This window comes from Chaetodon auriga, chromosome 5 (genome assembly GCF_051107435.1).
Source record: "Chaetodon auriga isolate fChaAug3 chromosome 5, fChaAug3.hap1, whole genome shotgun sequence".
Classification (NCBI taxonomy): domain Eukaryota; kingdom Metazoa; phylum Chordata; class Actinopteri; order Chaetodontiformes; family Chaetodontidae; genus Chaetodon; species Chaetodon auriga.
The window spans coordinates 8,797,311-8,823,355 of NC_135078.1; the positions used below are offsets into that span (position 1 = coordinate 8,797,311).

General features: G+C 41.6%; 1 protein-coding gene across 2 annotated transcripts; it reads right to left on the reverse strand.

The window, feature by feature from the left end:
- Positions 1 to 14,033: 14,033 nt before the first annotated feature.
- Positions 14,034 to 24,353, reverse strand: p2rx7 (purinergic receptor P2X, ligand-gated ion channel, 7). 2 transcript variants are annotated; one of them, XM_076729774.1, is made up of 13 exons: positions 24,172 to 24,353; positions 23,346 to 23,493; positions 23,183 to 23,254; positions 22,943 to 23,032; positions 22,292 to 22,388; positions 20,743 to 20,823; positions 20,264 to 20,399; positions 18,807 to 18,943; positions 17,638 to 17,728; positions 17,269 to 17,334; positions 16,495 to 16,599; positions 16,198 to 16,305; positions 14,034 to 15,753 (listed from the first exon to the last, which is right to left on the reverse strand). In XM_076729774.1, exons 3-13 carry the CDS (start codon positions 23,190 to 23,192, stop codon positions 15,247 to 15,249), a joined length of 1,428 nt encoding a protein of 475 aa, XP_076585889.1. In that variant the 5' UTR covers positions 23,193 to 23,254; positions 23,346 to 23,493; positions 24,172 to 24,353; the 3' UTR covers positions 14,034 to 15,246. The 2 variants fall into 2 exon arrangements, with proteins under 2 accessions (XP_076585889.1, XP_076585888.1); XM_076729773.1 differs by having other exon boundaries at positions 22,943 to 23,015; positions 24,172 to 24,325.
- Positions 24,354 to 26,045: the final 1,692 nt, after the last annotated feature.

Below are 26,045 nucleotides of genomic sequence, written 5' to 3' on the forward strand. Positions count from 1 at the left end.
TGGCAGTAGTGATGATGCAGCGCTGCCACTGCTGCTTCCCTCTCCTCCCCCTGCTCGCTTGCTCACTGTCTCTCTTTCTTTCTCTCTCTCTCTCTCTCTCTCTCTCACACACACACACACACACACACACACACACACACACTGCTGATCCCTCCCCTACTCTCTTTTCTTACACAGACATTTTCCTCCCTTCCCTGTCTCCTCACTCTTTCTTGTCCAGCCTTTGCCCCCTTTTTTCTTTCACACACTCATTCTGACTCTCCTACTCTTTCTCCTCCACATCTCTCTCACATTTTCCTTTTCTTCTTTCTTTCTCTTTTTCCCCACTGTTATTTCCACTGTACAACACCATTAACTTCTGGATTTTGATAAAGACAGATTACCTGACACTAAACTCCTTAGAATCACATCTGAATTTTATGTAGTGTAGCTGCTAGGAAAGATTTTTTTCCTTGTTGGTGCCTCAGTGGCTGTAGTTAAGGTTCCCTGTATTGATGCCATGGTCCAGGGTCACAGCAGGAATCACAGCTAATGCCAAAGCATGTTCTGTAATACAGTTTCTGTGAAGTGGTGACGGCTGGGAATCTCATACCGTGGCTCTGCGCTCAGAAGCGCTCAGAAGATGACATCCTGTATCATTTACACCAATGGCTGGTCATCAAGAGCAATGTACTGGGTAAGAGGACATTTTGTCTCGCTTCTCCAGCATTTGCAGCCAGCATATGCAACCTTCTTGAGTTGTGTGTAGTGTTGGTTCTTCAGTTCACCCCTCCACTTGGCAATTTAGCACAGCATAATTTGCAGCCTGCTCTACTTTTGTCATCATCGTTCTTCCTAAAATACCTGCAAACTGCTGACATTGCTCCTCCTCCGCCTCCCTGCTCAGCTGACAAGAGGTTAATGCCATGTTGTATCAGTGCAGGATACTGGTATCAGTATTTGTGCATAACCAGTAGCTGCATCTTGGAGAAATTCCAGCATAAAAATTGAATAGGAGTGTGTCGAGACACAACAAGGCAATTCTTATCCTTCAGATCAATGACATATAGAGAGCAGGTTTGTACCCCACCAAAAATGACTAGAGGGGCCATTTCCAGAGAGATTTTACAACTTAATCAATGAATGGCTTCCCGACATTCCAAAGAATGACATTATAAAAAATGTCCTTTGTCGTTTTTGTCTACCTACCACACTGATAAAAAATCACTTGGAAGCTTGTCTGTATTCTCACCATTTCGCAGATTTCTACCACATTTTTGCAACATGATCCCGCACTGGCTTCCCACGCAGGGATCTCTGTGGCAGTGGATGGAAATTCAACCCCCTTTGGAGACTGGATGAGATGGAGGGCCTGCTACATGAGATTAATCATAAATGACTCCCTTTAAACATTTTGAAAACCATCATTCATGAAGAACTGGGCCATGTTGAGATGTAACTGCTGTTGCCGGGGTTTTTTTTGGCTTGATTGTGTCTTATTTATGTTGCTGTGGATGTTCATGTATATATCATTGACATTTTTCTTTTTTGTGTATCTAATTTTAGCCCTGTATCTAAAAAGGGAGGTTAACATAACACATTTATGTTTCAACTGAAGGCATGTGAAACGGTTTGGCTTGTATTGGCTTGTATAGACACTGTATGCTGTTGTTCAGTGTCGGTTTTTATATACATTTCTCTATTTTTTTCACCCACCATACTGTAGTTAAATGTCTGTTTTTACCTTATTTATTTTCCTGAGAATTGTTCCTGGAGCTGCATGTAAGTACACTGACGAAATACCTCATATGTGTACACATACTCGCCCAATAAAGCTGTTGAAAGTATGATTGTGCTGTATAAGGATTAGGTAAGCAGTCTCTTGTTGTGGATGTACATCAGAGCCACATTTGGTTTGTTAATTAATTCATTGCGGTGTGACTTCACATCTCTGCTGTATTTCCTCTAATCCTTTTCTTCCCTCTCTATGTTACTCAGATTTTTCATCACTGTTACTGTAACTGTACGTACCCCCCATGTCTCTGTATCCCTCCATCCCCATCTCCATGGACCCTGTTACTGCTCCTTGAAGGAAGCCCCTCCCCACTCCTTATCTGTTAGCCAATAAGCGGTAGGCAGGTTCCCGGCTCCACAGAGGCTGTTCGTGCCCACCCACGTGCTTACACACACACCCTCCCCGGCAGGCTTCCCTCACATATGTAGTGTACCCGTGCAAATGCAATGACACGCCAACACACACATGTGTTCAGAGACGCAGCGGGAGATGTTCATACACATCTATAATCTTTTTATTTGGACAGGAGAATCCCTGCAGTGTCCAATGAAAGGAGAGAGGGACGAAAAGATGGAAGGAAGATCAAGGATGGAAGGAAAAGGAACACTGAGCTGCTAAAGGTGTGACAGAGAGGACAAGCTAATGATGTGCATGTCATTTCTGTTATCTAGATCTGAAGCAGTCCACACACACAGAGAGAGAGAGAGAGAGAGAGAGAGAGAGAGAGAGAGAGAGAGAGAGAGAGAGAGAGAGAGAGAACAAGATCAGCCAGAAGCCACCTGCAGCAACTGTCAGGGTGAAACAAACCACCAGAGCAGGGCCAAGACTATGGAGTAATAGATAAAGCTATTAAAGGGTCAGTTCAACAGCAAAGTATCTTTCCAAAATCAGTGTCCTACTGCAGACAATCCAGCAGTCAAGATAGAAAGTAAAAAACCTCTGAGTGCCACTTTTCCCCAGTCACACTTTTGGAAATCATCAGATGTGCATCCCAAGCAGGTGAATATTTGGACACTAGTGAACTACAACATGGAAGTGACCTGCATGGCTGCATAGAGTGTGTTTTAGGGCGGAACAATATGCATACCACATTGTGATTATTTTTAACAGATATTGCAATTTGAGTCATTATTTTAGTGGGCATGGTCATTTTTGCATTCTCACTGAAAAGATGTGAAGAGGATGTGACTTGCTGGGGTCTGTAGCAAACAATGAATTCTTGTTTCAGTATTGAATGATTTGAAGGCCAGAGCATCAGTGTAGCAACACAATGCTTCATTTGTGATGGTGTGTTGTTTTACCTTTATCAAAACCTTGCAGCTCCTGCAGTTTGGATATTGGCCATGTGACAGTTTCAATAATATTTCAATTAACTGTTCAGCACAAGCATTTTTACATAAAACCATTACAATCTTGTATATATATTTCTTTTATTTAATATATTCTGTCTCTCTCTCTCTCTCTCTCTCTCTCTCTTCTGCAGAAGTCGAAACGCTTGGGCTATTTTTTTTTTTTGTTTTGTTTTTTTATGAGAACATAAAATAAAATACCAAAACAATAAATAAAGCACCGGGTTCTGTAACAGCATGCGTCATTACCCCACTGTGTTGTCTGCTGATTCGCCACATCAAACCAAAGCATCTCCTGTGATATGTGGTTCAGAGGGAACCGGAGGGGTCACTGCAAGAACATCTTTCCCTTCCAGGCCAACAGTTGGTGGGGAACACAGACACCATTCAGACATTACGCGTCTGTTTTTGCCTTTACTTTCCAGGTCAGGGGTCAGATGTGTCACTTCTGCCCAATTTATGAGGCCGAACATTGAGGCGATTCAACAAGCAGTCTTGTAAGACACGTTAACACGAACAGAGCCATCAACACCTCCATCATGTTACCCAGTCAACGCATCGCTCTGAGTAAACAGCAGGCAGGCAGCAGGCAGAATGGCGGGGAAAGCCACCTTGTGACCCAGTTTTTGTAAAGGAGAGCTTGTGATGCAGGGTTCAAGTCCCAGCAGGCAAGTTCTGAAAATCACAACAGTTGTTGCAGAGCCCTGAAGCGAAGTCTGTTTCAGTCTGAAGACCTGATGCTGCAGCAAAAGAGCTGAAAGGGCTCATAGTGAGGGAATCTTCTTTAACATCAAGGATGACCATGTTAAGAGTAGACTTTATGAGTAAGAGATATGAAAGACAAATTAGTGACAGTCACAACTGAAAAGGCTTCATAGGTTGAGAATCACCTCAATGTAGCCACTGTCACTTTTACCCAGAGTTTACCTTTCAAGGCTTTTTGACCAACACTAGATATAAATTTAGCACCAATGCTAATGAATCCCTTATCAATTCTTTTAGTAGAGAGCAATGGAAAACACAGAGGGTACAGACCATTTCCCTTATCTGATCACTCTACCGCCATGAAGGCTTCAATCCCTTCTTTTATTTAGATTTCTAAATATATTGTCTTCATCATATACTTTTTCTGCAGCAACAAAACAATAAACATGCAACATGTGAAATGGACAAATAACAGAAACAACTCATGATGTGTTTTAGGTTACGTTTCTGATTCACAGTGGATCTTTAGGTCTGAGTGAGACTTGCTTTTACATTGATTAGAAAGGGGGGTTTTTTTGTTCCTGATCTGTTACTTGACTTTTTAAATGGTATCACAAATAACATCATATTCAGGGAGAAGTCTTTCAGCAAAGAACACATTCTATTACTCTGTCCTGATTTTCAGTCAGTCACATGCGAGGCTGAAACACTCTGTGCATCTGGTCAAAATATAGTTAGCCGCGAGGAATATTTCCATAATATACACTCTGTCTAAAACCTGACACAAACAATAAACCATTTCTAGATTATGAACATTACAAAGCATCCAATCAGACCCCAGATTGTGGAATAATGAATTTAAAAACAGAATATCAACAAAAGTAGATGCAAATGAGGCAATTAAAAACAAGCATGTGTCTGCCAGTGAAGGTGGTGCGTGTGCATTCAGTGTCTGGGCAGTGAAGTGCAATTACATACTGTCCAATCACAATACATACAGAAACATACAGAGTGCAGACGTAACATTAATCAGCATATCAAGTCTTCCTCTGTTAACATATATATAGAATTATTTTTACTACTAATCACCTTTGACACAAAAATGCATTTCAGGATGAATTATCTATAAATTGTGTCTTTTTTTCCAGCTGTAGCTCTTATAAGTAATTGATTGGAACTATTCTCAGCAGAGGCTCAATATTAAAGACCTGGAACAGGACTGGGACATCCCTAGAGTAGACACCTTAAAAGGTTTTAAACCGTCCTTTTCCCCAATCCATATGAAAACATGGAAACTTACATAATTAAAACCTTGCCAAAATAAAACATCTCAATCATACCCAACACATTGATTTACTGTAGAACAGAAGTAAAATTACCAAACCCAACTTTGTCTGGAGGTCGCCAGAGATGATTAGCCAATTAAAAGAGAGTATTTTAAGTGGTTACCATAAAAACAAACCTTTGACAGTATCAGAAAACATGAAGGAACAGCTGGACTGTTTTGTTCTTTTGTGTGTGTATCTGTATCAAAGAGCTGTCAGTGACAGCAGCAGAGCTGGAGCGTCTCTTTCATTCACAGAATTGTCCCTTTAAAGGAAAATGTCATTTGCCTTATACAGTCTGAAATCACGAGGGACAGCTGTGTCAATGTTCAGAGCAGGAATGGCAAAACATACTGGCTATTGGTCAATTTTATTCTACATTCCACAACCCAACAGGTTCATATATAATTCATGCACTCATACATTATTCACGCTGTCATAAATTCACGCTGCCCTATTTTCTGCCAGCTCCTGTTTTTTTTTTCCAGAGAAACGCTGTGACCTGCAAGAGCTCCTGTCCAAATTGAATTAACTTCAGGCGCATGGTTCATTAAGGGAGGGCCAGCCTGGTGCCACGGGCCATTAGCTTTTACAGGGTGAGTCTGCACTGCCAATATTGTGTCCTCGCTGTCAACAGACGCACAAACACAGGCCACGGACGCACAACACACCATAACTGGAGGATGCAGCCTATTAGTGTCAGAACACAGAGACAACGTCACATTGACAGATGACGCTGCAGCAGGGCAGGGCGGGGGGGGGGGGGGGGGGGGGTCGCGAAATCACATTCGTCTGTTTTCCAAATCTCTTCCTGTATCTCTCTGTCCGCCTTGAAATCCTGAGGCACAGGATCTTCAGTTTCAGATGTGCTGTGCTTTGGGTTTGGCCAAATGTTTGCACAGTGGTTGCTTTGCTGAAGCTAGAACAAGCACCTGTGTAACAGCTATGACATGAATCTACTCTGAAGTTTCACCGGCACTGTTCACATGTCGTCCCACAGAACAGCGACGCTACAAACATATGATGATCATACTCAATATGATGCACTGCTCTAGATTAAACTACCAGCTGCAGCAGATTCGTCTTACCTTCCTTTCATCCACCACGGCTTGCTTCTGATTGTTAATTCCAATTATTGTTTCGGTATTGATTGATGTAGTTGTTACCTTCAGCCTGCTATTGGCCTGTTTGTGCAGCTTAAGTGAACAAAGAGGCAAACGCCAGGCACAGCCAGAGCACAGGTCACCATTGATCTTTAACAGGAAACAGAACATGAAGCAGCAGTAAATAAATCTTCTCCAGGGTTTCTGGAAGTTGCATAAGACACTTCTAGGCAGTTTTATGGCAGTTAAAAAAAAGGAAAATCGGATCAATCTCCTATTTCAAAAAGCTCAGAAATGATAGTGACTGGGGACAATCTAATTTGTTTGTCAGACACCAGAAGAGCCAAGAGCCAAAAAGTCATGGCTCATTAGTAAACTCATCTGCTAACCAGAGCAACAGGCCAGTAAGAGTGTATCAGAACTGAGATGGAAGTCGCTTATTTGACCAATTAGTGAAAATAAAATTCTTTTTAGACGGACTAACATGCGAGGGAGATGCAGAATGAAATATTCACTAAACTCATCAGTGCTTCAATTCATTACTCTGAAGAGCTTTTTAACCAGACTGAAGCATGCGGTCTGTAATGGACAGTCAGCAGAGCAAAGACAAAGCAGAAATCTAAAGCCTCCCCAAAGACCCTGAGGTGACTTTAAGTGAAGAAGTGTGATAACGTCTACACGCAAATACAGCAGGAAAGGTCACATTTTCACGTGTAAGGCAACACACACTAGGTTACGGGCTCGCTACTCTTAGATTTAAGATTCATCACAAGAATCGTGGTTGGACAACCACAAGAGACTTGAGGACATCACCTCAGGCTCTTGGAAGTATTGATCGAGAATGTAATCAACATATAAATCAATAATGAAAACGATCGTTCAGAGCAGCTTTACATTTTATATGAAATCAATTGCTTAAATGATTTCAACAACGCGCCATTACGTTTTTTTAATGCACATTATTAGGACATTTCTGCTCCCCGTCTACCTGGCTGACGAAAAAAGGCGAATCAAAATAGATTTTAAGACGATCCTAAAATGAGTGGGTTCATCCTGTTCAGGGCGTGACTGTGACCTTCCACACCAACATTCACCTCCTCAAATACCGTAAGATGCAGTGAATTCACTGAGGCAGGCAGCCAAAGTCACCGCTTTGTTACTGTAATGACTCTGCCAGCGAATTAGCAACACTGTCTAACATACAAAGAGGGGCTGAGGCACAGCTACACACACACACACACACACACACACACACACACACACACACACACAGAGACAGAGAGAGAGAAACCAGTTATCAGCATCTATTGTTTCATCTTCCATTCAGTTACTTAAAGCTACGACGAATGTGGACGTAAGCAAGAGTTCACCTCTAATAAAGCCTAATTTATGAAATGTCTGGTTTCTGTGAATGTTAAGTAAAACAATATTAACTTTACGAACATGATATCTAACTTGCACCGCCACTGTTAAACAAAACAACTAATAGATTAATCAAAAAAACAACAATTAACAAAATAATCATTGCAGTGCTTCTCACTGATGTAAAGCACAGCACTACTTCCAAGGTTGGGGGTTCATTCCCTGTGAGTCATTTCATATGAAAGTATTTGATTTAATCGGAAAATACACTGAGTTTGCGCCTCAACAGTGGAGGCCCAGTGTGGCTGTAAGCTGCTCATCCAACCATCAAAATAACTTAATAATCATAATTGCATTCCATTGTTTCATTGGAGGGCTGTAGATTAGCTGGTTCCCTGTAGGTTAAACACACTTTTCCAAACAGGCGTTTCAGCTAATGGCTCCCAGGAAAGATTCCCACATCAAAATCAGACGAAGGAGGGCCTCCACTTACAGCACGCAACACACTGAAACGCACCAAAACACATACACAGCTGGCACATGAGCGCTAATTTTAGCTTTTAATTAAATTTGCCGCCTCTTGAATTCATCTCAGGGTTGTGATTAAGGACAATGCTGCGCAGTGCTAATGGGAGCGGGAAAAGAGTGCTCCTGGATTCTGCTGTTCGACGGCGCTTCACGGCTTAGCGCCCTGACGGATAGCAGATCAGAAACACCTCAGCCATTTCCACATACATGAGTGGTTTTCTCAATTAGCACGGCTGAAGTGTGCAGCAAGGGGAGGGGGAGGTGTGTGCGTGTGTGTGTGTGTGTGCGTGTGTGTATGATGGCAGGTCGGTGCGCATATTCAGAGCTTGTTTTTGTGACTTTTTTAGCAAGCATGCAGTAATCACGTGTGTCGCCACGTGTTCATACTGTATGCATGTATGTACAGTGTATCTTCATGCGAGACTGTACGTGTGTTTCTAAATCTCTGCACGCTGTAAGCGCTTTTGTCAAGTGCAGCCAATCTGATTCCATTTCAGAGCTTTTTGTTTCAGAGTTTCTTACAGGATTATCTGTTTTCACAACCTCTAACTAACACATACAGTAGATTCAGACTCATGAACGTGCTCAGGTTGATGCCAGAAAAGACTGAGGACTGAGATGTGATCGCTGTTACTGATGAGTGAGTGCAGGAGGGAATAAGTGTCGCCAGATTGGTTTGGTGTGTTCCAGCCAACAATTGCTCAAAATTTGCCCCCCTCAAGAAAAACGATTCATCAACAATAGCAACAGTATCATGGGTCATCACAATTTTTCAATGACATAATACTAAAACACTTCAACTGTTCACAAGTGAGCGAGAATGCAAATAAGAGGTTACATCATATCACCTTTTTTCATTTCTGCCCTCAGCTTTAAAAAAACAAATAACAGAAATCAGAAAGCCAAAACAGGAAATGTCAAATGACTGCAGTCCCTCCAAAAGCGAGCCAATCTCAATTATATTAATACTAATATCTTTATTATAGCACCTTTCATACAGGACTTGCAGCTCAAAGTGCTTTAAAAGGCACCAAGTGAGTGCTTTACATAGAAAAGACAGAATGGACATAAAAACAGATGAGACAGATGAGAGAAGTTGTTTGTTGACATCTCTCACAGTAGGTGACTTCATCTGGTCAAATGTGTTGACAAGAAACACGTGTAGATGAGAAATATGTGTAGTATACTGTTAGAGTATTTTACTAACCCTAATCCCCTAACCCTGACCCTAACCCTAAACTGAACACTCTCATTTTCATTTCCTCCTGCAGCTGTTTGACCACCACCCCCAGTGTGCAGCTCCTCCATTTCCATGTTTGCATTGTGGGAGAACAGTTTGCATCGATCGCGCCGTCAGAATGGACTGGAGTGTGCATACCGTCTGGTTTGAGTATATTTCATTTTGTCACTTTCCAAGTTTTTTGGACACACCACGAGTCTTGCTATTGAATAAAATAAAATACAGCATTTCCTGAAAAGTTTAATGGAAAACAGTTTTTCTCAGCTGATTCATGCCCTAATGAAACTTCCAGGTTATTTCAAGTTTTTCTGCCAGTAGTGTAGTGATGTTAAACACATGTTGGCCTCAGACTGAACTCATGTCCCCAAAACACAAGAGGCCTACATGCCTGTTTTTACTCGATCCATTAAATCTCTGAGTAAACAAAGCTACAGAGAAGTGATGTGGCGACTCCACACCGACTGAGCCTTCACATCATATTCTTCATCGTGTTTTATGGCCCTCTTTTTAAATACACTTTGTCCAGCTGATGTATATTATTTCCACTCCACATTATTTGCAGTATATTGATGGATTAGGTGAATTGTTTTGTCTCTACTGTTACAGAGAATTCACAGGAATGTCTCCAACCTCCTGTTTCACCCCAAATCAACTTTTTAGCTGCAGAATGAATTATGTGGAAATAAATGTATAATGTTTCTATAATATATTTTCACTGAGCCACTAATGCTTGTACTGATGTATGTCTGTCTCCAGTGTGTTGCCAGTCTAATCAGTAATGTCACATTTCATCAGTCATAAGAACGGGTGGTGGGGGGGGAGCAGGGGTGGTTGAGGACATGCCAAACAGGGACAGGAGGGAGACAAACAAGTAAGTGTTTGAGAGTGACTTTCTGAAGCTCTATAAATACATGTGGCAGGTTGTCCCAGGCTGCAGAGAGAAACATATCATAAGAGTGACCTGAGTAAAGGGTGATGTCTTGTTCTGTCCAAAGTTCATTCATTTACATGTTATATCTAGTTTGTTTAATTCGTATAAAAAGCAAAGTGTGAATACAACAGAGGCAGGCTAGCTGTTTCACACTGCTTCCAGTCTGTATGCTAAGCTAAGCTAAGCTAAGGGCCAAAAGTGCCATTTTATGCTTCAAGTTTAAGGTTTAAGTGCTGCTACAACGTCTCCTTTGTAGACATTGGTTAATACTTCTATACTCTCAGGTCACCATTATATTCAAATGGAACAATATTTTCATGTTACATGACATCACGGAGCTGGTTTGTGGGTCTCACATAAGCTCACAAAATTCACAAACTTATTCACAGTTAGCTGACTGTGAATATTTTACAAGGGGGCGCTGTCTGGTTATTTTAATTAAAAGTAAAAAAGTTCTGTCAGCAAAATGTACTTAAATTATTCATTCATTCATTCATTCATCTTCTATACCCGCTACTTAAATTATCAAAAGTAAAAATGTTCTTGTCCTTCCTTGGCAAATACTGATTTATTATATAACACATTAGTAATACCGACGGATCAATGTGTCAGCAGCAGTTTGTTGCAGCTGCCCACCTGAGGCGTCATGAGATGATTAATGGGAGAGAAAAGAAGAAAAACAAAGTTCTCATACTCAAATCTGTATTTATGTTTTGGACTTTTCTCAAATTTTTGTTTTTTGTTTTGGAAAATTTGACCTCTTTGCGCCTCAAACAGTTGTGTAAATGAAATGTCATCTGATATGTAAACGTCTGAAATGGACTGAATGATAGTGTAGTAGTTTACATTAAATAGAGAACTTGAGTAAACGTAGTTACATTCCACCACTGCATCTTATGAGTTCCAGTTTAAAGTTTACCAGTGAGATTTTTTTTTGTCTTAAAGAAATGTTCACATTATTGTTAAAAGCCTGTGATAGAGGAATTGTCAGGTGCTTTGTTTCACTAAACATACTAATCTGACACTGTTATGAAAATGTCACTTGAGTAAAAATAGAAATGGCAAAATCCACTTAAAAGTTGACTGCTCTTTGACTCTTGAGGCTCACGTGTGTTTTTGTGATAAACAAATTGAGACAGTATGCGCTTTCACAGTTCTGTAGGTGCATCGACTGATCCATCCATCCATCCGTTTAATAGGTCTGCTGTACTGTACTGTGTCCATCCTCCGTCCATCTGCAAATCCATCCATCCATTAAGCCATCTGCCAATGTGCATCAAATCATCCATCCACCTTCACTTCCATTAGATTATCCATCTGCAATGGCCTTCATCCCATTTACACTTCATATGCATCCATCCACAGTCTGCAGGCTAACACTGTCAGCATATAAAACTAGAAAATGCAGTGATAAATGATTTAATATAGCTTTAGAGGCTGGCTGAAAACATACTGTCTGATGTCCATGTAAGGAAAACACACACAAGTCACACATTGTTTAAGCATATTTCTTCAGAGAATATAGGTTAATCTAATTTACTGGAAACCAAGCCTGTACAGTCATTCCTCAGTCAAGGCCATTTTTAAAATAAGATTAAATCAAAAAGACACATGCTAACAGATTAGCCACCATTGGGTCCTGTTCAAACCCCTGTGAACAAACGCAGCAATGAAGGGTCAGTGGATGAGTAATGGGAGGAAACAGGGATGTGTTCTGCTGAAACAAGTCGTCGGGAGATATTTCAGGCCTGGAGTTGTTGAACAAAGAGCCCTTATTTCATTCAAATGGACCATTTATAAAAACAATGGTCAACATCTGGAGCCGCAGTAGGGCAACTGAAGGCTTGAAAGTGCTCGTAAATGTCAAATAGGCCACCAGAAGAATGGCCTGGGGTGCAAACAGCTAATATTACTGCAACTATTATTGTACTGGATGTGACAGAGGAAGTGTTGGACTGTGTAAAGGCTGACGGGTAGAGCTATTTGTGAAAGCTGAATGTTTCTTATGTGAAATATATTCATTTTACTGGCATAAATCGATGTGGAGCCACAGCGAGGGTCTCTGTACACAACCAGCTGCAGATTTGATCAAACTCAGAAATGTATTGTTGGTTTTTGATGTTCTATTCAGATTCATGTGGTGTAAAATGTACATAAAAACAAATCCTTTTCATCCTTTCCGATATTCAACTGAATACAGTAAACTTACATACCCTCACCTTTTCTTTTCAACAATACTCAGTAACAGAATGGCCTCTTGAGGCTGGCTCCAAAAACAAGTCAATCCCCTCAGACATCCATATTACAACAGCTTTACAGCAGAAATGAACGTTTATGGCCTGGTACAATAAATGGTTTTGGTCTCTAGAGCTAATTCCCTTATTCATGACAACTACGTGGTAAATTTATATATAACTTTTAATATTAAGGCTTAAAGGTATGCCTACTTATGGGCATGGTCACTTTGAGTGACAGCTAGTTGCTAGGTTTCAACAACTGGGCTTCACCTTCACCGCCCAAGATGGCAACGACGGGAGCCACTGACTCTGACCTTCACCATGGCTCTTCACAAACAACAGAAACTATGTGCATGTTTTATACAGTCTGTCCATGACACATCAAAGTGATATGGTCTTTTTAGAGGGGGTACATGGGAAAACAAAAGTGGACCTGACCCTGATCCATGTGGGACTCCACATGAAAACAGGCTGAGGATGAGACTGAATTTCTGCTCTAGACTATAAAAAGTGTAACAGGAGAATGGTGTCATAGCCTTAAAGGACGCTTATCCAACAAGCAGGAAGATTGGAATTTTTCAGAAATGCTCGTCTGAACCAGCAAACCACAGCAGTTTGGTTTCTCTGGGATTTGGGGGAGAAAGATGAGTTTGGAGAAGGGCTCAAGTTTTTTGTTAGATGTTTTGAAGAACAACTGACTGTTGTCTTTGGAGGATGATGTAACATAGCCAGTACCAATGACTCAATAAATTTTAGGGCTAATTTTGCTAAAGACGGGTTTAAAGAGTTCATCTCTGATTGCCACGTGAACATTTTTGACAGAACTTTCTTGAGTTCAGGAGGATCAGTAACATGAGAGAGCAAATTCAGTGCTGCAGTTTACAATAGAGACTGAAAAGTAATGCAAAAATTTGCTCATTTTTGTTCTCATTGGGTATTTTTCATTTGAAAATAAATCTATGAATTCTTCATTTGGGCAACAAGTGACTCACTATTCAACATGTAGGTCATTCTCTGTAGACTGTAACACAGTGGCGTGCTCTTTCTCATACAGCAGGGATCATGGTTCATGTATGACCACCTCGCCCTGCTAGCATGCTGAAACCATGTCCTGGTATGATAAATGAAGTATCTTATCTTTGTCTGGAGACATATGTACTTATTTTGGCCCATTAGTGGTGTTTTCTCTTTTCTCAGCCAGAGCAGCTGCTTGACCTCTCTGAAGATGACTGAGTCCTGCGATAAAATCCCCAAAACTGAACCTCCAACACCACTTTCACATCAGACACCATTCAGTAGACTTCACCTCCATTCCTTACCTGTGTGGATATGGCATGATGGGAAAGATGGTTACACAGAGCAGATACTCTAAACAATGAGAAAAGAAATAGTTGTGTCATGTCTGTACGATCAATATAAGCTACTGTCATACATCATTTGTTCCATCTGTACAAAAGCCATACAGATTAAATCTGTTTTACGGTTTATGCTTTATTTATGGTACGGTTTATGTGCTGAACCATTTCTGGTTCCTCCATTAAGGAGGAATGATGTTCCTGTGTTTCGCACAGAAACACCAACAATATACAATATTCATTAAGTAATCAATTATGTTAGTTATTGAGCATCGGAGGTGCAGATAGAGCCAGGCTAGCTGTTTCCTGCTGCTCCCAGTCTGCTGACTATAGCTTCACATTCACACACAGACGAGAAAGTGGGATCAATCTTCTCATCCGTCTCTTGGCAAGAGAGCCAATAAGCAATGAATTGTTGAACTATTCTTTTAAGTATGCAAGTCAGGATATGGTTAGCCTAGCTTAGCATAAAGACTGAAAGCAGGGGGAAACAGTTAGCCTTGCTGTAATAAAATCCACCAACGCCTTTAAAGCTAACCAATTCACACGTTGTTAGTTTAAAACAAGGTACAATAACTATTTGTGGTGTCAGGAGAATCCATTATCCCTCCACCCAGCTCTTCTGCGCAGCGTCTCCGGCTACAGCGCAGCCTGCCAGATTCAGTCGGTGAGAACAAATTTTGGTTTTGGTTTCTGTACAGGCACTATGGTACCAAACCTGGCAACTTCACTGTGATGACTTCCTGTGCACACATTTTGCACCTGACTTTTAGAAATAGCTCCACATTTCCCCTGACGCCAAAAACTGTTGATTTGACATTTCTTGTATGTGAGGATTAAACAAATGACATACACCATGTTACTGTAATCAGGTCTTTAACACGCAAGCAGTGAATTAGCAGTCATTGCCATGGCCTGTTTGGAGGTTGAAACAGGAGTTTTGTTTTGTTTTGTTTTTTTTAAAATATTGCCTTTCAGTGATAAGACGGATGTGAACACATTCCTGGCAGGGAAATCCGTTAAAATGCAATTTCTGCCCCATAAAGGCAAACCGCTCCTTAAAGGGAGTGAAACTGAAAAAGTGCTTGACAGATTTTTTTTCCGAGCAGTCAAAGACAGATGTTGCTTGACAGATATGAGAAAATGCATTGATTTATTGACTCAGTGAGGTTTTTCCCCTTCTGACCGAACGCAAGCTGACAAAAACTGACTCATTTTCCGCCCAGTTTAGTAAAGTTATTGCATTTTTTTGCTTTGCAAGGCAGCCGTAACATAAGAGCACTGTTAGTAGGTCAGTCAGCAGGGAGTCCCTGCTCCATAATGTGGAAACACTCCCTTCACAGCTCTCCGTTGGTGCAGGCCTGCATGGACGCCATCCTGGCGGGTCTGAAGCCGCTGTACTGTCCATCTGGGCTCGGGTACTCCTCCCTGATTCTCCTCACGCAGCAGCTGGGGATGGCAGGGTGGGTGTCGTTAGGTGGGACCCCAAACCTCCAGCTGATGTACTGTCTGTAGGCACAGTGACGCATGGCGGCGGCCTGGCCTCGATTGGCAGGTGAAGACAGAGGGTCATGGTAAAGAAGGACAGCCTCCAGCAGAGAGCGACGTAACACAAGCTGCTCGAATAAAGGAGACGAGGTGATGCAGGCGCCGTCGCTCTGCCGGCAGCACAGCTCCTCCTGAGGGACAGACGAAGGAGTGCAGCAGTCGCACTTACACCAGACTGGACGGCGGGGTTTGGGGTTCAGGTCGGGTTTATGTTCGAGGGGAGGCTGAGCGTCATCATCCACGCCAACGCCCGGCTGTAGCAGAAACAGAACAGCTCTCAGGTGTCCTGCGTCCTCCTGTCAGTACAAGAATATATCAGTACAAGAATATATCAGTCAGTGACAAGATTCAGAAGGTAAATTCAACTTTCTAAGCATTTTGAAGTTCTGTTCACTTAAATCACAGAACATATTTACCCACTTACCTCTCGTGGTCTCTAGCCATGCAAATAATTGTTTTTGTCCAGATTTACAGACAGAGTATCTACACATTAACCAGTAAACCCAGTAAAAAAAAAACATTTGCTTCAATGTTTAAATGTAAAGATAAAAGATACCAGACATTCACCACTCATGAATTCCAGCCTGTTGGTGCTTCAACCCTGAAACTTTCTATTTATTTGAAGGTAATGTCTTGGAACAACAGGGAGACTTTAGGTCTTACTGTATTTCATTAGTAAAAATGGACCACTTCAACATGTCATTTCTCTGGATGTCTAGTGGATCTCTCAGCAGGTTTACCTTGCGTGGTTGAACAGATGTCGGCTTGACGTCTTGTAAACTTCTCTTCTGTGATCTCTTCACCAGCCGAATGCTGTTCTCATCGACGTAGGACACACAGAGTATGCACTGCCACACAGTCACATCGCACCAGTAGATGTTCAGAATGATCATAAACCAGCTGATTACAGCCTTTTGAAAAGTTACCAGAGTGTATTAACATACAACACAGGTTTGTATTAAACTGACAGTCGTGGTGAGTTTACAGCTGCAGCACATACAATATCTCCATGCTGGTGGTATCGAAGCATTCATCACCTTCTGTTTGTCTTGGACTGACTCCACTTTCCTTTCCGAGTAGTTCTGTCCGACCTCTGCAGAGTAACAGCTGGTTCCAATCAGCCAGTCGATCAATATGGTTGTCTGGAGGAAAAGACACACAGAGGTTCAGCAGCAGTCAGCAGCTGGCACTTCATCTGCAGCACTCACGCTTCACATCACCCGCATTAGCAAGCGACAGCACTGATGTGTCAGCATACCTGGGATTTGTGTTCTACACCAAATATGGCTTTGTTCTGTTGAAATAAACGGATTCAATCCAGGAGGAATATTTGCTCTTTGGCATCCTCAACGCACAGCAACAAATAAGTGTTTGCATTTTTGAGATTTGTACTGAACTCTGCTGTCGGGGACGTTCAGCGGGGACGCTGTAACAGCTCACTGTGTGACGGTGATATCGTATTCAGGCCCACATCGGTCCATCTGAATCGTTCAATGCGTGTCAGGTGAGCCTCAAGGAATAACAACAAATCTTCAATGTCTGATATGCTCGAACCGTGAAATATTTTACACATTTAAACTATTCTATAGAGCTTTTTGTCTTTACACCAAACCCTCTGCCTCCTGCTGCCTTCATCTGACACATTCAGCTGATTCAGCTCTTTCTTGTCAGTCTGTAGTGAAAGTCATTTAGTTATCCAGATGCAGCCACTCTGGACTCTAACACTGACCACCACTGTGTTCAGTACTGAGGAGGATAAATGCATGAATGGACACTTGTGTGGCAGCAGGGAACAGTGGGTGGTCTCTCACCAGAGCGTAGTACGACAGCGTCGATCCGATGTAGATGATGAGCTGGATGAAGCTGAACTTTCCCGCCTGGAAAACAGAGCAACCCTCACTTGTTTGGTTTTATTTTCCACATTCGCCTCCAGAGTTAGAGCCAGAATTATACAAATACTGAGGTCATGAGCTCCTGTGTGCAAACAGGGCATGAAAAATCGATTTCATGATAGAGGATATTTTCCATCAGAAAGCAGTTATTTTCTCTTGTTGATCAGACAAGGCATCTCAAAGAATTTCGTCTGCCAAATTCAAAAGCCCTAACTAAGTTTAAAGATATTAAGTCTAAAAACTGGACAATTCCCAACATAAAAAAGCCCTAAGAGCAAAAAAGCCCACCTGTCCGAACACCATGACATCGAACCTGATCCCGAATGCTTTGTACAGCGTCCGCTCCTCCACTCCGTTCACGACGTTGTACTTTGCATACCTGATCAGAAGACAGTCGAAATGACAAAAGATAAAAACACTGCAGCTTGACGTGGTAGAAGAGCCTTTAGCATGAAGCTGCTTTATTTCCCCTAAATCTGAAATCAAAGATGTGGTGGTTTTTACTCACTTCAATAACCCAGTTATCTTTTCAACAGAGGCTGGTCACACTGGGTTTTCCACTGGGTGATTTATGTACGTGAAAGTACTAATACCACACTGTGAAAATAGTCCACTGGAAGTAAAAGTCCTGCATTCAAAACTTTACTTAAGTAGAAGTATTTAAGTATTGTCAGCTAAATGGACTTTAAGTATTAGAAGTATAAATACTTATTCTGCAGTAAAATGCTTTCTGTGATGTTTTTGGATTCGTATTACTGCTGCATTCATGTGTATGTTGCATTGTACTGCTCATTTTTACTACTTTATAAACTGTTGGGCAGTTAAATCTACAGCAAAGCATCATATTCTATAAGATGATCATCATCATGTCCTGTGACAACCACGGATCCCTAAAAGTCTTTTAAAAGAGCTTTTTAAATTGTTTTATTCATCTGAAGGAGTAGAATACTCTCTCAACACATAAAAGAGCTCTTCATCCTTTAATTTGTTAGAAAATAATTCACATTCAAATTTGGAGATACGTGGTTTTCACTGGACAGGAAGGACGCTAATCTGAAAAGTAATTAGTAACTAACGCTGTTCAACAAATGTAGTGAAAGATATAGTATCAAAGTTGCATGAAATGGAAATACTCAAGTACAAGTACCTGAAATTTGTGCTGAAGTAGAGCACTTTTGTAAATGTACTACAGATTAAAATCTTTTGGTGGTGTGTTATTTAATCATGTTTTCGTTTTCTTTTGATGGTCTAAAGGTTGTTTCCAAGCCAACAGAAATATTATTTTGGAGACACTGAAGCCTTAATTGTTTTATAGAAATGAATGGAAACCTTTGAACAGTTATGGACTATCAGCACAAACTGCTGGCTGGTCTAAAAATAATCAAAGCTGCTATAATGATGAAGAACGTACAAAGAGTATCTGAACAGGGTCAGCTTGACCTTTGACCCTCGCTCACCTGAAGTTGAGGCCGGGGTAGAGCGTCTTGTTGCTCTCTTTCTCGTCCAGCCGTCTGAAGGTGTATTTGGGAAGGCAGCGCTGCATGAGCCGGTCCAGGTTGCAATCCCACTTGATTAGGATGCCAATGACGCCCCCCTGTGGGCGGCAGAGGAAATGGAAACACTGCTGGAAACCGTTCAGTGGTGAAGAAGCACTGAGGTCTTTGCTCATGTAAAAGAAGCAATACTGCAGTATAAAAATACTCTGTTACAAGTAAAAGTCCTGCATTCAAAATATCACTCAAATAAAAATACAAAAGTATTAGCATCAAAATATACTTTAAGTACCAAAAGTGAAAGTACTCAATATGCAGAATGGCTAGTTTCAGAATCACATATATTATTACTGGGTTATAATTAGTGATGCATTATTGTGTTCATCACTTAAATACTGCAGCTGGTAAAGGTGGAGCTAATTTTACTTACCTTTTATACTACTGGGAAGCTCAGTCTATAATATATCAATTTATTTGCTGATATATATATTTGGTATTAATAACTTACAACTGAAAGTATGTCTTAATTAAAATAATCAAATAAATTACTTAGAAATTATTACTATTAATATTAACATATTTGCCTCAAAAGTGGAGTAGAAGTATAAAGTAGCATAACATGGAAATACTCAAGTACCTCAAAACTGTGCTGAAGTGCAGTGCTATAAATTTTGTGCAACTTTGAGATACTTGAACTTTAAAAATGGCTGCTAAGTGAAATTTAGCTTCAGTTTATACAAAGCTGCGCAATAATTTCCTCAACAGCATCCTCAGTGTACACCTGTCTAACAAAATTCTAAAACACTTGTTTTCACCATGAAATGTATCCCACAATTCACTGCAGCACAAGACTAAACAGGTCAGAGTGCGGAAGATGAATTCTACCAACAGATTAAGACGATGTTTAAATTGTGAAGCTAAGCTTTCGTAATGCTTCACTTTTTCCTTTTTTATTTACTCAAAGTAGATGAATACTGGGAAGCTCTGCATTTGTTCAAGTCACCTCTGTCTCAGCCAGTGCAGCTAAAAAACTCTAAATGGGTGCCTTGAAACAAGAAAGAACAAAGAAGATAACTGCACTGAAATCAAGAAAAATGCACCCAGAATGTTACAAATACTTGAAATAATCACTGCTGACAATGCTGACTTTCCACTTTCATTCACCCAAACTGAAGAAAGTTTGCTGTGTTAACACTTCCTTTTTTCAGCTGTTTCATTTCAGCTTTACTTGATCTCTTGCTGTGAGTGAGTGGAAAAACACTGGTGTGGCAACGCTGCTGCATTCTGAAACTTCGGCAGTGAAGGTGGTCATGGTATCATAACTGCCTGTAATCACAGACAAAACTACAACAATAAGACCTGGGATGGAAGGAGAATGAACGTCGATTTCACTGCAGAAGCGTCTGAACATGAAACTCCACCTCAACCGCCAAATCAGAGAACTTCTCTCCCGCCTCTCGAACGACATCTCCCAGCCTGAAGATTGGACACAGCGAGTCGTTTCCTCTCTGACAGCTCCGCAGATAAGCGTCGTTCATCTGTGGGAGGATGTTCCTTCTGTAAAACAAAAAGGTCCCAGAAGGTCAGAGTTTCTCTCCCACTGAAGGGAAGTGATGAAGAGCTGCAAACCTTTTAGTCATGTCATCCCAGTTTTAGTGTCTGATGAAGGTCGACATAAGAGTAAAACAATGCAGGGAACTTAACCTGCTAATTCTTCCAAACTGGCCCTGATATTGACAATAAAAATATATTTCTTTAAAAAAACTCCACCGATGTGAAACTTGTTGCTGTGCCCACACAGCCGTGGCTGCACAGCATAAAGTCAGAAAAGTGTTTCACACTCCATCGGTAGAGAATCACAGCTGCAGCCTCAGGAGCATCGATCATAGAGCCGTCTCACCGGATGAAGTTGAACGCAGGGAATCGGATGTTGTTTTTGATGAGGACTGTGAAGTTCTCAGCCGCTGCCAGCAGAGCAGGCCTGCATCATGGAAAAGTCAAACTATTATACACACAACACAACACAACACAGTACATTTGAATGACAGAAACACTGTACCTCTGAATACGACTCAAACGCTGCGTCCCAACAACAAACCAAACCAAACACTAGTTCTCAGCACATTTTCAGTATTTAGTGTGTTTCAAGTACAGAAGCGACAACTTAAAGTATACTTTAAAAAGTCTATATGCACAACACCAAAAAATGTGGACAATACAAGGCACAAAAGAAAAGGAGGAGCTGCTCACAGCACAAGACTGATCGTGGATGGAAGTGAAACATCTGCAGGAACGCTTCAGAAAAGAAACAAAATGCTGATGTCTGACTTTACTTCCTCTGAGGATAAAACATTCAAGTATGTACATTTCTGGAGTACTTTCAAAAATAGTATACCATGAACTTTAAAGTATACTATGAAGTATGCACACACTGCCACAATGGCAGTGCTGTGAAGCTGCAGGCCGTCTGCTGAAGCTCATTACAGGCCACAAAACACTCTTCTTACCAGCAGTGGGGCAAACTATGGCCTCATCTGGCTCCAGAGGAAAGGTGATGTTCCTACTTAACAAGGTTTATCCTCATCACAGGCTCACACAGTCCGCTCCACACTGTCAGAGCTCAGTTCACATCAGGATACACTGCTTTCTGTTGAGCTCAGCAGTACTTCCATGTGGTATCAGCAGCACGCTCAAATGCCAACATTTAACACTGAACTCTTGGAGTGTCAGTGTGGTAACATGCATACATTTAGCAGGGCAACAACAACATTCATTAAGTTATCATTTAGCATGTTAGCATGCAGACGTTCACATGGAGGCATGATGCGTCACCATTAAAGGTTCCCTGTGGGGTTTCTGACATCTCGCACTGTGGAGCTGTTTGTCAATGAGCGGGTCATGTTTGTCTCATGCACGCAGGTCACACAGTGCACAGTCCCACCAGTGGTTTCATACCATTCCACTGATCAACAGACGGTGGTAATGTGACAGCTTCTGCTGCAGAACTTCCCAGTAAAGACAAGGAAGAAGAAGACTGCAAGCAAAGTAAACATGGATGTAAACAATGCAGGATTTCAACTAAAACAAATAATAAATGAATCAATCAGATGTTATAGAGAGGACGGCCATGCATTCAAAATGTTTCTCACACCTCAAGGGCACACACAGTTTTGGTGAGTGGTGCTATTACAAGACAGGATGGGCTGCAGCTACCTGGTTAGCATGCTAACCTCAGCAGATATCTGCAACACAGGAGACAGATGTGTCTGACATAACAGAACTGTCTCACTCTGTTGATACTGTTAGTTCATTTTCTGAATGTTTTTCACTAAATTCTGGCCATGTCTTACACACTGTTCCTTAAATCTGTTTACGGCATTAAATAATTAAAAATGACATTCCTGAGTGAGATGTTAGATCTGCTGATCTGACAACACAGCAGAGTTTACCTGGGAGGCTTGGTCTTGGTTTCGGTTGGACACCACGCAGAAACCTCACAGGTTTTCCTCAACACATCAAACTTCACACACGATCCTGTCTGAATCCCTGCAGAAGCAAAACAAACAGTCCAGCATTTCAAATGTTCTCACGCTGTCATGAAAAGCTGCAGATTGGATTTCTGCAGCAGCTGACAAGATGCTAACAGAGTCAACTAAACCATCACCACGATCTCTCATTCAGCAGAGAGCTGAGAGCTGCTGCAGCACATTCATGACAAATTCCCCAGTTTCATGCTGAAACAGGTGTCGACTGTTAACAACCCAAATGGAAAATTGAAAGCACTGGTGTGACAGCAGAGAAGTGAGATAACAGACTCTCCTATTCAAAATAACTTCAGTTGAAGTCCATCAAAAATATTACTGATCATGGCTTCAACTCTGTATTCATTTTGCCTTCGTTTCAAAATAAGAGCAGCAAATTAGCTGGATGAGAACAAACAGAATCATTGGATCCTGACGACAGCATGTTAGCCTGAGTTAGCCAAACCACATCTGATGAGCAGGGCGCAGGTTACAGTGCATGTAAACGCATTCACCAATGACCTGCACAAGCTGCTTTCTAGTAAGGATGTAAATGCACTGAAGGAGAAGTCCGTGTACCGTGGCTCTGCTGATCCCAGGCTCCTTTCTCACAGTCGCTGTCAGTACGACACAGTCTGCCTTTGAGGGGAACCTGGAATATAAACACTGCTGCAAAATAAGAAAGTTTTGCTAACTTTTCATCTGGATCATCGTACCATTAGCAGCACTTTTATAGAGGCTCAGCAGCTACAGGTTGAACTACTTCAACAACTCACAACATGATGAGTAATAGTATTAATAATAACGGTGAAGGAGCACCTCTGGGCATCTTCCCTGCCTCTGATTCTTTGTGACAATGATGTTGGTCACCACAAAGAACGAGTTTTTGTCCTGGAAAGAAAAAAAAAACATCTTTAAATGACCCATTTTGGCAAAGGCCCAATACCCAGAGGAATGAGGACCCGGAGGACCGAGCTCCTACCTGTGAGGGTCCGCTGTAGTCCACCACATCCCAGACCACCTCCCCAACCCCGGGCAGGTTGGCCTGAGCTACACCCTTCACCTTGGTGGTTACAGAACTCACCACCAGGTCAAACTCCTGGTACTTCCTGTTCCACAGCATCATGATGCTGAAAACCACAAAAACACAAACAAACTGTTTACTCTCTGAAGGCACAGGGTGTTTACACAAGCTTGTTAGGTGCAAAAAGTCTGCAACGAATGAATGTGTTCAGAATTCTGCACAAAATGTTAGCGATTAGTCAGTTAATCATTTGGTTTAGAAAATGATGAAAGATGCCAGTCACATTTTCCCTTTACAATTATATGAGAAAACCACCAAATTCTCACAGTTCAGAAGCAGCAAAAGGAGAACATCTGGCATTTTAGCTTTAAAAGTGTTTGGATTTTTAAAATCTTTGCAGCTGTTTTCAGGTCATCTCAGCAGCTGCTGCTTTAGTTTTAACCAATGCCTTTGAGATCTGTCTGAGTCCTGCAGTGTACATGACCAGAACTGAATCACTGCAGACACTTCAGAGAACAAACAAAAAAACAAACAACAAAACATAAACAGACGAATTCATGAGAAAAAAAACATTTTCAGGACTTTTTGTGTGAACTGGTTCCGCTTTAGTTAAACACTCAAGTGATGCTTCATGTATTTTGGTTCAGCTCCTCTGCGGAGGAACATGGCAGCTGGCGGTGCTGCGGTGTCAGCCTTCAGGCGCTGGTGACAGTGAGTAAGACAGAAAAAGTCTCCGAAGCTGCGGACAGATGCGGGGGCTGAAACACTTCACATGTTCACTCACCAGATGAAGAGCAGAATGAATCCGTTCAGACTCCACTTGAGAGAGCCGAGCCGGACGCTCTGGATCCGGACCAGCTTGTTGGTCTCATACTGACACAGACCGAGAACGCCGCTGCAGGGCATGCTGAGCTGAGGAGCTGCTGCCGCTGCTGCTGCTGAGTTTCACTCAGCGGAGGAATCTCTGAATCACTTCAGAACTCCTCTTCCTGCGAGGAGGGTCACGTGTCCACACGCCTGCACTCCTGCAGCTGCTCTCACTTCCAGCATCATCACGCGCGCGCGCACACACACACACACACACACACACACACACACACACACACAAAAATCAACTGTTTTAACCAGTTAATCTATTAAATCTCCATCTATTCCCACTAGTCTGGATGGGCTCCACATGGAAACAATAATAAAAACCAACAATTTAAAATTACAACAAGAACAAGAAAAAACAAGAAGCAGATAACAGCAGCCTGCAGTGAGAATAAACATTGTCACAAATACACAATAATAATAATGATAATTAGAATCAAAAAGCTTTCAGATCAGCAATAATTAAAATAGCACAGATGTGAGATTCATCAGTTTTATTTTAGTGACTCTTGAAAGAAAATGTACTTCTGAGGAGTCTGATGTTTGGGGGTTTGATGATCCAGGCAGAGGAAGGAGCGGTAGTTTTATACCTCTGACAAAAACTCCACAAAAGAAGTGTGGTGTGTTATTCCAGATGACGCCCACAGTCATCCACGGTAATCCTTTATGCATCCCACACACACTAACACAGAAACAACACTGAAGAATCTGTCTGGCTGCTCCGTTCTGTGAAACATGAACTTCTTCTGAGCTGTTTCTCAGCAGCACTTGGCCCGATGACTGCAGGTCTGTCAGAACAGGACAGAAGGCCATCGATCGTAACACAAGACTCAACATGTGCAAAACACTGAACCTGCATCGTCTTTGAGTGTCACCTTCAACTCTGGGAAACTGTGATGGGCAGTTTTCACTATTGTCTGACATCTTACAGATTCAGTATTTAAAATATTCAATCAATTGATTAATAATTAAAACAAACATAATGGATTGATTCATTAGTTACAGCCTTAAAGGTGGACTGACACAAAAAGTTTTTGTTGCAAGCGAGGACAATAAACACAGTGTCACTGAATTACTGATGCACTAGGTGTCAGTGTTGTCTCTACTGGGCAAGAAGGATTTGGCTGACCTGAAATCAGCTCACAGACTCATCCAGAAGGATTTCCTCACTGTGTGCACAGATAAACAGACTGAGAAATAAATAAAAAAATAAGTCTCTCCGTAGGATTTCACAACACTGGTTTAGAAACAAAAACAAAAATGGGTGTGTTCCTATCTGACCTTCTTTTCTGATTTTCATAGAGATAAAGGCCTTTTTGTTTCCAGGAGAACAAATGGATTGCTGTGAGGAAAACAGACCAGATTGGACAAACCGTCCCATGAGGAGATAATGACTCATACAGCCATGTGTGCAGAGCAGGAATGCGGCTGAGGACGTCGGCTTTACTGCAATAGTTCTTGTCAACTTGTACTTTACTTGAATATTTCCATTTTATGCCACTAAATACTTCAGCTGTGCTACACCTCAGAGGGAAATGTTCTTTGACAGCTGTGGTAATAATCACTTTGCAGATTGAAAATACATGCTACTTTAGCAGTATGGTGGTTTTTAGTTGTACAGAGGTAATGTATGACGCAGTACCAACCAGACCAGCCGCAACATCTAATTTCTGCTTACAGTTCAACGTATCAGCTGAGTCAAAGGTGTGATGTAGGGTGTGAACTTGTAATGATGCATTTCATTGTTTCATTTCAACTGTTACACAGTGGACACGGAAGTTTTTT